This window comes from Pararge aegeria, chromosome 2 (assembly GCF_905163445.1).
Source record: "Pararge aegeria chromosome 2, ilParAegt1.1, whole genome shotgun sequence".
In the NCBI taxonomy this organism is placed as follows: domain Eukaryota; kingdom Metazoa; phylum Arthropoda; class Insecta; order Lepidoptera; family Nymphalidae; genus Pararge; species Pararge aegeria.
In genome coordinates this window covers 20,153,052-20,168,187 of record NC_053181.1, presented here as the reverse complement: position 1 = coordinate 20,168,187, position 15,136 = coordinate 20,153,052, and the positions used below count along the sequence as shown (strand labels likewise).

General features: G+C 38.8%; 1 protein-coding gene across 1 annotated transcript in view; it reads left to right on the top strand.

Annotated features, from left to right (window-relative positions):
* The first annotated feature begins 2,643 nt into the window (after positions 1-2,643).
* LOC120629281 (transmembrane protein 205) overlaps positions 2,644-15,136 on the top strand; it is a 48,264-nt gene continuing 35,771 nt past the window's right edge. The window contains exon 1 of the mRNA XM_039898182.1: positions 2,644-2,976. Within this exon, the coding sequence (XP_039754116.1) occupies positions 2,738-2,976 (239 nt within the window). The 5' untranslated portion in view covers positions 2,644-2,737. The remainder of the gene's footprint in view (positions 2,977-15,136) is intronic.

The window sequence follows — 15,136 nt, the reverse complement described above, 5'->3', positions numbered from 1 at the left end:
TTTGGGATCGCTTCTACTAGGTTTTAAGAAGGTCTCTTGCACTAGGAAGATATCGATTTGTTGTGCACATATAAATTCACGGATTTGATGCATTTGATCGATAATGCCGTTTGCATTAAAGAAGCTGACTGCCAGGGAGTGTGGTTTTACCCTACCTTTATATGTACTACCCATTAACGGATTGCTTTTTGGATAGTCCCGATGGTTGTTAGGAGGCTAGAGTGCTCGCGCATAGCCTGGTTGAGGGAGACCTTTGCCTTTGCAAAGAATACTTTTACCTCGTTCATGTCAACCGCAGACACGAGGTACTGGATGAAGTCCAGGGGGTCCATATCCGGAGATAGGTGCATGGGCGAGGGCGCTGAGGCCGGGTGGGCCGCTGCCGGTGCGGTGGCCTGAGGGGCTACCGGCACCGGTGCGGGGGCGGGGGCGGAGGCGCTAGGCGCTCCGTTAAGGGGCTTGGCCCATGCGCTGGTAGCGGGTACCGGCGCTGGGACGAAGCGTTGGGCGGGCTGTGCTGCGGGTCTCCGAGCCGGCGGCGGACCCCTGCGCCGTGTAAACTGCGGCGCCTTTGGGCATCCGCGATAATTCGCGGGGTGCCCTTGGGTGTAGCAGAGTACACAGCTCGGTGGTTCGTCGACGGTCGGGTCCCGTCGGGAGCAATCGGCGGTGCCGTGGTCGCCCAGGCACTTGACGCACCTAGGGCGGGCGAAACAATTCCTTGCGGAATGGCCGTACAGTTGGCATCGGTGGCACTGGCCGACCTTGCCTCTGTTATGGGGCTTCTCGATAGTGAGTCCTGAAAGGTGGCACACTTTTTCGAGATTGTAAATCTCTTTACCTTCGGGGGAAAGTTCTAATAAAACGAGAACCATCTCGTAGACATATTTCGTCCTGGTATTGTACATCCTATGTACCTCCAGGACAGGTAGATTTTGCGACAAAAGGTCGGCTTTTATTACCTCGGAGCTAATCTCCTTCGGTAATCCTTTAATGACGACGCGGAGAATGCGTTCGTCTCTTAGGGCGTAGGTATGAAAACCTATATTATGCTCTCTGAGCATTGAAGTTAGCCGACGGTGGTCGTCGGAGGATAGGCACTGTACTCTAATGCCTATAGCGGTGGATCGGGCACCGGTGAAGCCGATGCCGTTCGCTTCAAGAAGCGGGATGATTTTCATCCATGCGAGCTTGTCGCGGATGAAGAGAGGTGGGATTCTATCCCTGGGTTGGGGTTGCTCCTCCATAGGGGAGTCTTCGGGCTCGTCTTCGTCCGCAGGGGAAGCCTGGGACGCTGCGCGAGGCGCTGCGCGGGGCGCTTGGGACTGGGTCTTAATCGGGCGGTCCGTTACCACTTTCTTTGGCGGGTTCGCCTTGGATTTGGAAGCCTTAAGCTTCCGCTTTTTAGCACCGACGACGGTGAAGCCGTCGTCGGTCTCGGATGATGCCGGGGAGGTAGATTCTTCGATCGCTATCGCAGGGATAGCGACCGGGTCTTCAGTAGTCGGCTCTGCGGGAGCCGGGGATTGCGGGCTGTCCGTGAACACTCTAGGCCTAACAGTCCTAAAGCGGTTTAGGTAACCCGCGTTATTCTCCTGGAGGTCCTTTAAGAGGGCCTCCAGATTAAGGTCGGAGTCGGCGAGGGCCATGGCGGCCCCCGGGGTAGCGGTTGACCTCCCTGCCATGCAGGGAGGTGTGTGCCTAAAAAAAGGGTGTGGCCCTATGGGGCCTCGCCTTTAGGTGACGAGGGTGTTAAACTACGCTAATAATAACACGTGTACTTACAGGAATCCTAGACCCTAGAACTACACTGCACTACCACAACGCAGAAACGGACACTGATTTCCACTGACACTTTCACCTCGAGCAATCGGTTGCGAGACAGACATCCGTACGGGACGGATGCGCGAGTCGGAATCCCATGTCCCTTACTGGAGATTTTCTTCATTTTATATCATCTGCATACCCTGTGCATACCCTCTATGCACGCCACTGTGTATAGGGTGGTAGTGACCTTTGTTGGTTGTCTTCTAACTCATGAATATACCAAGTTCAATGCATCAAGTTAGTACTTAGCAGATCAATTCCAAATAAAAAAAACTGTTTCATGTTCATCAATGTTTTATTACTTTTTTTTATATTAATTGTGACAATGGATAAATTATTAATTATAGGTTTTACACAAGCAAAGTTTTCACTATTAATTTATAATCTTAATGATACGGGAGCTACATTCAATGTTACGGATATTTTACGCTTGCGATTGCCTAGTTTATCTAGTCTAGATGAGATCGCAATTTAGGGATAAAACCATCAAATTGTACCCTCTGGCTCTATTGGGTTTAGATTATTTATCTATAACTATTTTTTTTCTTTGGTGTAGGTAAAATAAAAATGTATGATTAATGAATTCAAGTAGTTTGATACTTCCACGCAGATGCCTACGAGGTGATAGTGTGATTGCTAAACGCGTAAGCATTTCCCTAAACAATATGATCAGATCTATCAGCAATCCTTTATCACCCGTCACCCCTCACTCAAATACTTGCACCAAGCACTAATCAATTTATCACTAAACATCGACGCAGGCGCCTGGCTTATCGCCCCGGTGGTGGGGATACGATTTACTCCACTTATATACTCGATCTCGCCTCCGACAGTCTCAAACGTAAACGTGCGGTGTACGAACGTGTACCGGGTTAATATATAAAGTTGAATACTCGTAAATTTCGTGAGAATGTGTAACGTATGTACCAAGGAGGCTGTGGCGCCGGCGCCGGCCCCTGTGAAGCCTAACAAGGCTTTGGAGAGGTTGAAGAAGAAGCATAACATCGTCACCGATCCCACTGACCAGGAGAAGCAGAAGTCCGTGGCGTACCAGCCTGATCTCCTGGCGATGTCAACGCAGTACTCCAAGTTAGCGTTCGACGTGTTCAAACAGACCCTAGTGCGGGTGCAGGAGACGAAAGCTTATGCGTAAGTAATCTTGTATTATGAGAATTTTATGGTGATTTTAACACGTGTGAATATGCGTTTTATTGTAGGGTGATATTCTGTGGTTTTAATCGACTTCCCAAATAGGTTGGCTGCTTTAAATTAATTTGGTTTATTAAAGAAAAATATTTTAGATTTTTTCTTAAATTCCAAATTTTTAATCCATTTATTTCAAGTAGGACTACTTTATAAACGTCAAATACCTATGTCTGTTTGTTGTGACTTTGCCACCGGTTCGGAGTGCAGATTGTACCTAGAGAAACTATGGCATTTGCGAAATATAAGTGCTAGCAAAAGAGATTAATATATTTAATCGGAATGAATCTTTGTTTGTAGTAGCGTATAAATCAGTTTGAAATTTTTATAACACAACTTAATAATCTCATCTCGTATCATTAAGATAAAAAGATTACATTACTGTAGTTCTATTACTTCTGAAGTTCTGGCTGAAGACTGTGTTCTTTTTAAATCGCTTCCATAATTTCAGAATGTAGCGATTAGTAACAAACAAATAAATCAGTCCTCGTCGTTATATTAGTATAGATTAGCCAATAATCTCAGGTTATACTACAGTGAATGGAGGTGTGAGCCAGCAATAAACGAGCGTGTGTTAACATACATGCAGTCCTATCAAGCATGCCACACGCTGCATGCCGTCCTCGTCACATGTTTGTTCAGCTGACTTGTGAACTGTGAATAATTTTGACGCGTCATCTGTGACGTCTCTCGCTAGATATCGCGATTCTATCAAACTAAATACTCACAATAAGTTTTATGCGAAAGTGTTTATCAACTTATTCGTTTGTTCTCCTTTAACGCAGAAATGCGAATAACGGATAGACATGATCTTTTGCATAGAAATAGTTTAAGACATGGAGAATTATTCAAGCTACTTTTATACAAAGTGACCGCAAAGACAAGTGGTAGAAAAATTATAGATGATTTATTGTTGTTTTACACTCATGTAAACCGCATTATTTTCCGCACTGGGCCAAAAGAACTAGCACAGGCCGGACACAAAAATTATATCCCCCGATTATATCCCCTTATAATGCCTAAGGGATATAATTAACGTGCTTAGAAGCTAAGAGGTGGACACCTTCTAAAGCTACTCTTAGAATAATTCGACAATATATTTTGCTGCGGAACCTTAAAAAGAAGGCGTTAAACTGCTGGAAGGCCACCGCGAAAAAATAATAGAAATGGTTACGGCCTTGTCTTCGCGGCAAATTATATCCGCTATCTTTTATCCAGAACGGCTAGAATGGGCAGGAGACAATTATCTCTCCGGGAAAGGATAAAATTGTATCCTCTCCCACAGCTTTATCCACTTTCACTTGCTCACAAGTGGAAATAATATCCAAATAATTAATATGTGTATTCCATGTTCCCGTGCTTTTGACGGTGGACAAAGTTAATTATAACCCTTGTCAGGCGATATTCTCGGGAGATATAATTTTTGTCTCCTGCCCGTGCTAACCGTGGAGAGGCGGATACATAGCTTTGTCCATCAACCTGAGGAGTATAAGCGTAGAGGTACACCGGTAACGCCATCCTTCAGACCGAAACTCAGCAATTCTGCTTAGCTGCAGAATTAAGCAGGGCGTTAGTTCTCCGGGACCAGCTTTATCACAAAACTCTCTACTATGTACTACTTGTGCTAGATAAAATTCAAAATTCAAAATTTGTAGGCCTATCACAGACACTTATGTAGCGTACATACATATAAGTTTCCATAATTTTAAGCGGATTGAGATAACTTGGTTCGCTAACTTAAACCTAAAGCTACGAGGTTTTTGGTCTAAGAAGAGCCCACAACAAACTTAGCCCGATATTTTTTATTATCACCATCTCACAGATACATGCAGATACTGCCATTCTTCTTGCACAAGCTTTCTGGGATACCACGCCCCGTTGCACAGCAATTTTGAAGCAGCGGATTGCCATTTGCATTTGATCGATCGCCGCGACAGATCTCTGAATGGACCTCTGACCTCAGACCTCTCACTTACAAGGTGCCGGAAAGATCGATAGTTCTATTTGATGCTAGTAATGAAATGAATCATTTCAAACTGTTATCATTATAAGCAGCGTTTAGTTCGTCGTTCAAGCAAAACAAAACGAGGCCGTCTGTCTGTCACGATTCTAATCTAACCTTTGGAAAGGCTATTTCTTTGTGATTAGGCTGATGATGATGATGAAGTCCTTTTATTACCTACTACAACTATAACTGTTTATCTTTATATTAATCGCATAGGTACCTACTACCCAATATGTGTGCATGATCTTTTTTTTACAAGACTACTGTTTACTACTGTTTACTACTGTTTACTACTGTTTACTACAAGTCCGCCTCCCACCAAACGACCAGAGAAAATTCTGAAATTGTAAATTCCCAAATTGCCCATGTCAGGAATCGATTCCAGGACTACATAGCTCACCAGTGCGCCGTGGCGATCGTCATAATCTTTCATCGTATTCAGTTTCTTAGAATATGCCTGTCATGTAGCAAGCTTTATTTATTCGGGACTTTTCTAAGCAATAAGAATGTCAGCCCCATCGTTCCCTTTACAAAAATTGATACTTCCTTTCTCTTATCTTAACTTAAAATCTAATAGCATTCCGGCTACCTCTGAATAAGGTGCCGCCAGGTTACTTTGACAAATCCCCACATCATGAAGATTTATTTTAAATTTACATATTAAATGGTCCCTCATTAAACATACTTTAGTTTTCTTTAATGCATCAAACATGATAAAAGCGTTACAAAGCTGAGCTGAAATCTGAACTAGTTTATCATCATCGTCATCACCATCACCGGTCCGCCATGGGGCACCCGTCTCCTCTCAGAATGGGAAGGGTATAGGCCGTAGTCTACCACGCTGGCCAAATGCGTATTGTTAGACTTCACACGCCGGTGAGAACATTATGGAGAACTCGGGCATGCAGGTTTCCTCACGATGTTTTCCTTCACCGTTTAAAGCAAGTGATTTTTAAATTGCTTAAATTAAAACGCACTTAACTCTTAAAAGTCAGTGGTGCGTGCCAGGACTCTAACTCGGTCTCCACGAAAGAAATGCCGAAGCCTTACCCACAAGGCTATCCCCGCTTATATATATTTATATTTAACTTTTTGTCTTAGGTAAAACTGGCTAACAACTACATCAACAAGAGAGTAATCCTTGAATAGTCAATAGAGATAAGATATTGTTTTTATGAATGCAAAATAAAGTCAACTGAGAATACAGAAATTCCACTTTTAATACAAAACAAAATATATTCGCAACAAAATATTTACTCTTTATGCAACATAGTGGCCAGCAAATAAGACACGCTACTGCAATCATCGTAAAATAAATACTTCGCGCGCCGCAATAAAAACTATAAATAATATGTAACGTTACGTTGATCCCGTAAAACATACTCCATCGTATTTTTAGCAAAATTATTTCGATACACACGCGAAAATTATTTCGATATCTTGCCATACGTATACATAAAAAAGAAAGAAACCTAAACAATTTATAGTTTTCATAATAAAATACATGTCCAACATTCGAGGGCAACGCTGGTTCCGGTTCTACATCGTTTAACCGAATTACTGATGAAGGGTGCGTTAGTATATTTCAAAAATAATCTCCCTGTTCAAACATTAAACCAAAAGAAGCATATTTATTTTTCCATACAAACCAATTTAAAACTTAGTTGTTTACTTATGACGACCCTATTGAAGATAAAAGATCAACACGCGCGTAGTACCTACAAAACGCGACGGTTACCTTTATAATAGACTAAAAAAGTAGCGGAGTAACTTGATTTTAATTTTCCATTTGATGTTAAGGCTGTATCCGATGCTTTTTAGTATGGCAGTGGTTTACTTAAAAACTATTAGCGTTTCGGTTTCACAGAAATACTCCTTAAAAACGTATTAAACCAAATAAAGTGCAAACATTACACGTCTGCTGTTAGTTATTGCCCACCAACACGTATTGGAGCGGCGTGATGGGAACTAGACTTAGGTCTAGTAGTGGATGTCAATCTCTGTAATATTTTCTGGACTTTTATATGTTGTAACTCTTTACGGATTCTGTAACTTAATCCCATTACTCTGGTCCTATGCGTCTGGTCTGGAGTTAGTAACTGGAAACTGAGCCTCGGTTCTCACGCTCAAATATAATTGCAATCCATGTGAAATTATCAAGCTATTTTCTTTGCTACCAACCTCCGTATCGGTCATACTAATACCGTACCTTGAATGTTGCACTAAAATTAAATCCTTATGATGTAGTGGAATAACCTGCATTCTTTTATATCTATAATATATATGATATAATAAAAAATAATAAATAAAATATAAAAAAGAAGAATTTAAATGTAATGGCCACTAAACCTGACAAAACCTATAATCGTCAAAAACTAACAAATATTTTTGGATGCTGCCCAATATTTTCGAGGCTTGTAGAACGATTACAACGCTTCAATTACAGAAGTGCTCTTATTGCTGCCAAACCAAAATAAAAACTAAAAATATAAAATTTTGGATATTCACATGTCACAAGAACGTGTATTTTAGATAGCATGAAAAAAGACCGTTGGAATCTGAAAAATCGCTGAAACTTTTGTCCTAATACTTTATATATGTTTTTGACTTTTGTCAAAGCTACTAGTGCCCGAAGTTGATAATAAATCTAATCCAAAATCCATAGATGGCCTTTGAGCCATCTTCATCTACCTACGGAGAAAACGATAGCTATGCTTAATTCAATCTGTCAAACGACTTCGATGGAAACTTTGGTTGGATTTTGGAACTGGAACACAGCATTGCAAAAATGTTGTTTGGTAGCAGAAATAGGCAAGGGTGTACTTCCCCGGGCAAACTCTTTCACAACTCTATTACTTCTTAAATGGACGATTAGGTGCAATGTTCTAGGTAACATTATTTACAAGTTAAAAATTAAAACGGAAAATGACACTTTACGATTAAATAAAAATGATAAAAAAAAATCACGCCCTTCCTACTTCCCAGATTTACACAGCGATTAGCATTTTATCGTGCCAAATTAATGTTTGCAAAACATACACCAAGATAGCTTAAGACATATAGATAATAATAATAAAATGCTATCTCTAACCGGAACGGTGTTATAAAAGGAATCTACAGTTTCAATTATTGTTGCATGCAAGATTGCGGTTTGGCGGCCATCTTGCATTCTGTATTGGTCTCGAGATTATCTACTTTTCGGCTTCTATGGCAGTACCGCCACTGCCCATTCCCCTAACAAGTTAGCCTGTTACCATCTTAGTATGCAACATCTCTTACCCACAGATGAGATAGCGAAAAAAAAAAGTGTTTGCGTGTAACCTTTACGCGCGATTTAATTAAAACTTTTGTTATTATTTATTGATGAAATATTAAAATGTTTCTGGGACTCCGCCATTTCATTTAATATTCACTATTTCATTTATATTCTATTTAAAATTTATGGGTATCACTTTCACATTTTATAAATACGTTCGTTAGATCAGCACATCTCAATATACCCGTGTCAGATTGTCGCAATCATCAGAAAATTTCTTTATAATTTATTTATTACAAAAGTAATAAATAAATTAGAGGTTTTCAAAAAAATTTGCAATTTAAAATATTTTTTTAGAACTGTCGAATTTTTATTCACTTTGCTATTCACAATTGATCCATTTGAAAATATTGGATATAAATAATCTTAATTGATTATGATATTTGCCACTAGCTGGAGTATAAGTCAAGAAGCGTGGAGTATATGACATGTACTTACGACCAATCCAAATGATTATGTTTTAATAGCGGAAACTACTCAGACTATAGCAAGCGTTAGTCCCGTCAGAAAAAAAACCGAGTTACTCCCTAGTCGCGCCTACAGAAGTTTTACTTCAAAAATAAATATATTCATTACAAACATTTCCCAACACACGCATTCTACGCAATTGCGCAATTATGATACACAGATGGTTTGTCTTGGATTACTGCAATAAGTATACAACAAATTGCAGTGCACAAGACCGATAAAAGTTCCCTGCAATCGGCAGTATAAACAAATTGCAAAAGTATCCCTACGTGCTGAAAGACGTGCCCCATTGCACGTAGCATGCTGTTTACATGCTGCTCTTGGTACTGCAATCTGCAGCGCCTTCCGCGCGGGGCTAGGGTTGAACAAAATAGGAAAAACGAGATGAAAAATTAAATAGATCGATATCTGCTTTACTATACCTTATTTCCGGCCTACAACATGTCTTCACGCTGGCCAAGTGTGGATGGGTAGATTTTACAGGATCTGTATATTTATATTATATACAGATTATAAAAACTCTAAGGCAGGCTGGTTTCCTCACGATGTCTTCCTTCATCGCGATTATTAGGAAATTTAATCCATCATCGTCATCATCAGTATTTATGTATATATAGGTATATATGCAAATATATATCTTTATTTATATGCACCACCTACCTCTCTTCTTGAGCTATGTTCTGCGCCTTTGGTTGCTTGGAAGATATCGCTATGTAGCGATAAGGCCGCCAAATTTTATACTTTTCGTTACAGAGCACGGGTCTCCTTTCCACAATGGGAAGGGGTTAAGGTCGTAGTCCACCACGCTGGCTCAGTGCCGATTGATGGAAATTTAAATTATACATTATTTCGCGCACAAATTAGTTATACAGCACAGTAACTTAAGAAATCCTGACTTACTAAAACTATAGATTCGAGTTCACGTTCGTTTGTTAGCTCTTCTCTCACGCAGCAACGGAATAACTTCGGTCTGGAGGGAGGTTTGTGGCTAGTTACCACTCTACTGATAAAGATTTGCTACCAAGCGATTTAGCGGTTATTTATAATAACTTAAAACAGAATTTATAATTGTTTAATATTATATAAATACTATAATTTAGTTTACTTAGACATAAAGTTCTTTGAAAGCACCAGAGTAACATAGGCTACTTTTTATAACGGGATTTGAAAAAAAAACTCAATTATCGCGGACGAAGAACGCAGGCAACACCCAGTTGGATTTAAGAATTATTAGGACGTGGCAACCCTAGCAAAAGTATTTGCATCAATGTACAGGGAATAATCACACGGCCAATAAAATTAACCGCGTCGCTCGTCGGGGGAACGACGCGTTTTGATTGCGTTTTGATTACGTCTACAATTGTACAGGCGCGTGCCGAGAGTTCCCACGATCTTGACTGTTCCGGAAATTTCTGGCACGTAGGTCGTTCGTGTTTCAGTAAACAAACTAGGTGTTTCGTACATAGTTCGTTTATGTTTAACCCCAATTTATATCTTACAACGTTCAATCGTTTTAGTATATCTAATTACAACAAATCTATCTGAACTTATAGCACACTTTTAACTACAAAGAGATAACTTTTCAATCTTCCCTTGACACTTCTGTCGATACTCCTGTGTACCTTTTTCTATGACCATCCTTATTATCTGTGTTCCTGTCACATTGAATTTCTACTCCAACTTATACACAAACTCTACCACTAATTACGCATAATTTTGACCAGTCTTAACTAAGATATCTTTTTATCTTAAACCAAATGTACATACAAAGGCAGATTTGCTATCATCTATATCAACCACGATCGCCCACAATGAGAAGGGGTTAAGTCCGTGGTCCACCCCGCTGGCCCAGTGCGGATTGGTGGACTCCACACACCTTTGAGAACATCATGGAGAACTCTCAGGTATGCAGGTTTCCTCGCGACGTTTTCCTTCACCTTTGAAGCAAGTGATAATTTAATTAGTTAAAACGCATTTAGAAAAGTTCAAACTCCCGAAAGGGAAGTCGAGCTCCTACCTAATGCGCTTTCACCGCTTTATTGGTATTGGTCTGCTTCGAAAGATTCCACCGAAAGATGGCTGAGTTGGTTTTGACGTGATGGAAGATTTAGTATCTATAGGCACCTATAATCCCTAGGAAATCTTGCTCAGGAAATCGATTACCTTCTCAATGTCTGAGTGTGGTTACTAACCTAACTAGATGGCGCTACAAGATCCTTTAAATGTACTAAGTTACTTTTATGCATAAATATTTACCACCACCACAGGCCTCCTCTATAATACTAGAAACGTTTTCTGAGCATAAACCAACTACTATAAACTAAACAACTTTTATCACAAGTTTGTATTAAACTCCGGGACTGACGAACTAGCATAACTATTACCATTATTAAAAAACCGTAGATCAAAGCCGTTATGGGTGCAGTACACTGTTTTATCTTTTGACCCTTCTTTAATTTCTTACAATGAAGTTCATTAATCTCAATTTAAATCGGATTTATCCACTTACACAAGCGCTATTGTCATTGTGTTTATCTGTTTATCACAGACTGTCTCGTCACAGTCTTTATACCCATTGTGTGATATACTTCAGAGTTTTGTGTCCAGACAGCACATGTTTGTCGATTCAGTAAAGTCAGCACGACTTTAGACTTTTCAGTACCCTTCGAACCAGATTTGCACTCACGCAATCGAGAAGTCGTTTTTAAGTATCCAAATACTTGAACATCAGGCTATAATGGAACTTATACTTAGCGTTGTAAAGCTCTAATTTGCCTGCTAGTGTTTTTTCCGAAACATTTGTATAATCCGTAAATTAGTAGCCGTAGCCGATTTGCGACTCTTAAACGAGTGCACTGAGGCAAGCCATTTTACTGTGACGGTTAAGAGTTTTATATGCGAAAACGAATACTGCCACAGATACAAATTGGAAATATTGACTTTCGAGTCTGGCCTATATAGCGGTGATAGCCTAGACGTTCGAGCTTTAGCCTACCTTTCAAATGAGCCGTGATCGATCCCTCGCACGCCTTTTAAGTAGTTCAAATTCAAAAAGTGTACGATAGTTGTTCTATTAACTTGCCGGTTTTGATAACTAAAACTAAAAAATTCCTAATAAGTATATGATATACTTCAATTCAGGTTTTCGGTCCTAAATCGTTGCGGAATTGACAAAATTTCCATCAGCTGCTCAATGCTTTTTGTATAGTACTTTTTGTAGGAGCAAAGAAAATTTTCAATTGAAAAGTTACGGGAATAACATTTTTGACCTATTGAGATGAAATTTAATACATTGAATGCGCTGAATATATCTAACCTGAGTTTACAGCTTTTTTAGTAATTTCAGTGGCATATTTTTTATATCCTTAGTCAAAATCCAAAGTCCAAGATCGTAGTTTTGACCTATTTGGTCAAAGCGCCATGTTTTTTTAAATGGCTGCTTTATTTTTATGCCGGAAACGTCTGGCAAAGATACATTTGACGGTAGCCGCCTCGTATTTCTTTTGAAAATAACCGTATTTTTAACCGTATATTGAAACTAAAATAACTTGTTTTATTTGGTTCAAAAATATTGAATTTCCTTTCATCTAATTTATGCTTTATTTTTTGGGTTATCTTCCAGGAATTCTGTACATGCAGAATTTATCTTTGTTTTTTTTATTAAATAGAAATATTACAGTTCACAAGCAAAGGTTGATAGCCGAACAGCCCGATCTGTCTTGCAAAATAAATCTAGTTTGTCACCGACAATTGGTAATAAGCAATGACCCAAAGGCGTATATCTCAGAACAATGAATATGTTTATCTGCCACATGGGTTGATATCAGTCTTGCCTTACGAAATAAACGATTATCATCTCTCAACTTTAGATGTTATATAAGAGCTGACATCTAGGCCTGAATTTGACTATCAGAAAATGAGATATATGTATTACTTATATGTTTCCCTATATAGAAAAAATCAAACAGTTCCAAGTTGCAGCTTTGTTATCATTGCATCTAAAAGTGAAACGTTTTAACATCTGGGTAGGTATAAAATCCCACTGCTAAAAATAATGCCATATTATCTAGAAATATTTAGCTACAGTTGGTTTCAACAAGACGTGATAAAAGTGTCAGGTGATAAAAGATACCAAGTTAGATGTGCGGTGCTCACATGACTCGGTCGATCGAAATAGATGCAAAGACCTGAGGAGCAATGACATCACAATAACTGCTCTTCCAATTTCTTAGCCGCGACAACAAGAAAAAGGACTTATATCCTCAGGGTGATAAGAATACACAAAAAAACATGACCAGTTCACCATTTCAAAGTCAAGTAAATATAAAAATTAAACTTGATTGAGATAATTACAGAACCACGTTTAACACATATTTCATCATCCTAAGCTTCTGAAAGTAAGTCACAATAACAAAATTTTCACCACAACCTAATTAGACCAGATCAGCTTTGCATCAAGTTGGTAACTCTAAATATTGTACTGTTTTCATTGAGAACAGTACAATATTTAGAGATTCAGATTCAGATTTCAGATTACCTGCATGCCATTGCCATGCAGGTAATCTGCCCTATGTAAGGACCATTCAACCCTTCTCCACATGATTGAGACACAGGTGTCCCTGCGGGGACCCTGAATCCTACGTCACTCTTGTGAACCTAACAATGTCGCGTATGAAGAGGCTTCTTAGGTCTTCTTCACTTATTTTATCCTTACCTTGTAGTTCACATCTTACCAGCGCTTACATGAGGAACTCAGCTATGAAGTAGCTGGTCCACCTTACTATCACCACCTATTCTCTTATTGTTAGGTCTTCTTCTAAGTATCTCGTTATTTCTAATTTGATCATGTATATTGTAGTATAATCCGAGCATAGATCTTTTATCGCCGGTGAGTTTTTGATGCTAACTTAATACATAGCGACCATGTTTCTGAGCCACTGAATAATTGCATTGAATTAAATACACCGCTCGATATTATATCCTCTTCTCACCGGAATAAGCTTAAAGGTACCGAAGATAGTAAATTAAAAGGTTCCAACAATAACATTTGAGAAATTCCAACAGATTAAGTTTGAACCTACGACTATGCCTAAAACTATCTCATATTATCCCTTTTTTATCTTTGTATATAGAATCCACAGTCAATCGTATCTGTGCAACTTATCTGTTATCAAAAGTTGGTATTATTTTACAGCTAATTCAGTCTTTGTGAGAACGTCACTAAGTTTATTTTTACATTATGGTATCGGTAAATAATGGTGTTGCCAGTCACCAGTTAGTTCCGGCTATTATATTTCAATGAATGTAGGCCAATATATATTTAAATCGGGACTAGTATTGTAGTGATATTGTTCTATGTTCTTTCGTTACATCATTTTGGCAACAGCTACAGATTTATATAAATACATTTTTGAACAAATTCAGTAACTTTAAAAAAAAGATTTGTTATTACTGAATTTCTCTTACAATGACAATGAAAATGTAGCTATGTCACGGTATTCCCCAGATTTCAACTAAACTTATTTATAAAATTATCTACAGTGATTTGTTTAAGGATTCAATTTTCAAGATGCCTGCAAAGAAAACCAAAACGAATTGAGGAAAGCCTAAAGCTTTATTTCGTCTAAAACATAATTTATTCAGGATAGAAACAAGCTGATAAATTAATCTTATCCAGATTTGATTGACGCTTGAATAAATTTAATACAAGATAAGATAGCTGATGATGTAGAGCTTCCCAGCCCAAAGTCCATATCAGTTTCAATAGTTAAGTCCTCTCTAGGAAGCAGTAGAAGCATTGAGGAAGCAATTCTTTGAAAAATCTTTAAGTGATTGATTGACGTTAGTTAAATAAACTTCTTTTCCTGAAAGGCATAATCCGTATTGAGATAAAGCTATAGTTTATTAGGTAGTATTTACTACGGAACTGTGTTTTGATCCCCGCTTAGTATATAGTATCTAGTATCTACTCACACATTTATTTTACAAATTGACCCAATCATAATGGATGGAGGCCCACATTCGTGTATAACTTGGGGCATTAAATAATCTTAATCATGTACTGATACAGTGGATATAATATTATGTGTGCCGTATAATAATATAAACATATATTTATTCTATCATTTATACGTTTTGTTTTTTTTTAAATTCTTAACAATGCTTAAAAATAAAATAAAAAATCACTATTAAAAATTTATAAAAAAAAGCATCCACCCTCCGCTTGCGGGGCTTTTAAATACCCAAGCAACCGGCGGTCAGGGCTCCAGAGTGAGGAACCTCCTCACAATACGCGCCTCACAAAACGACGATCGGAA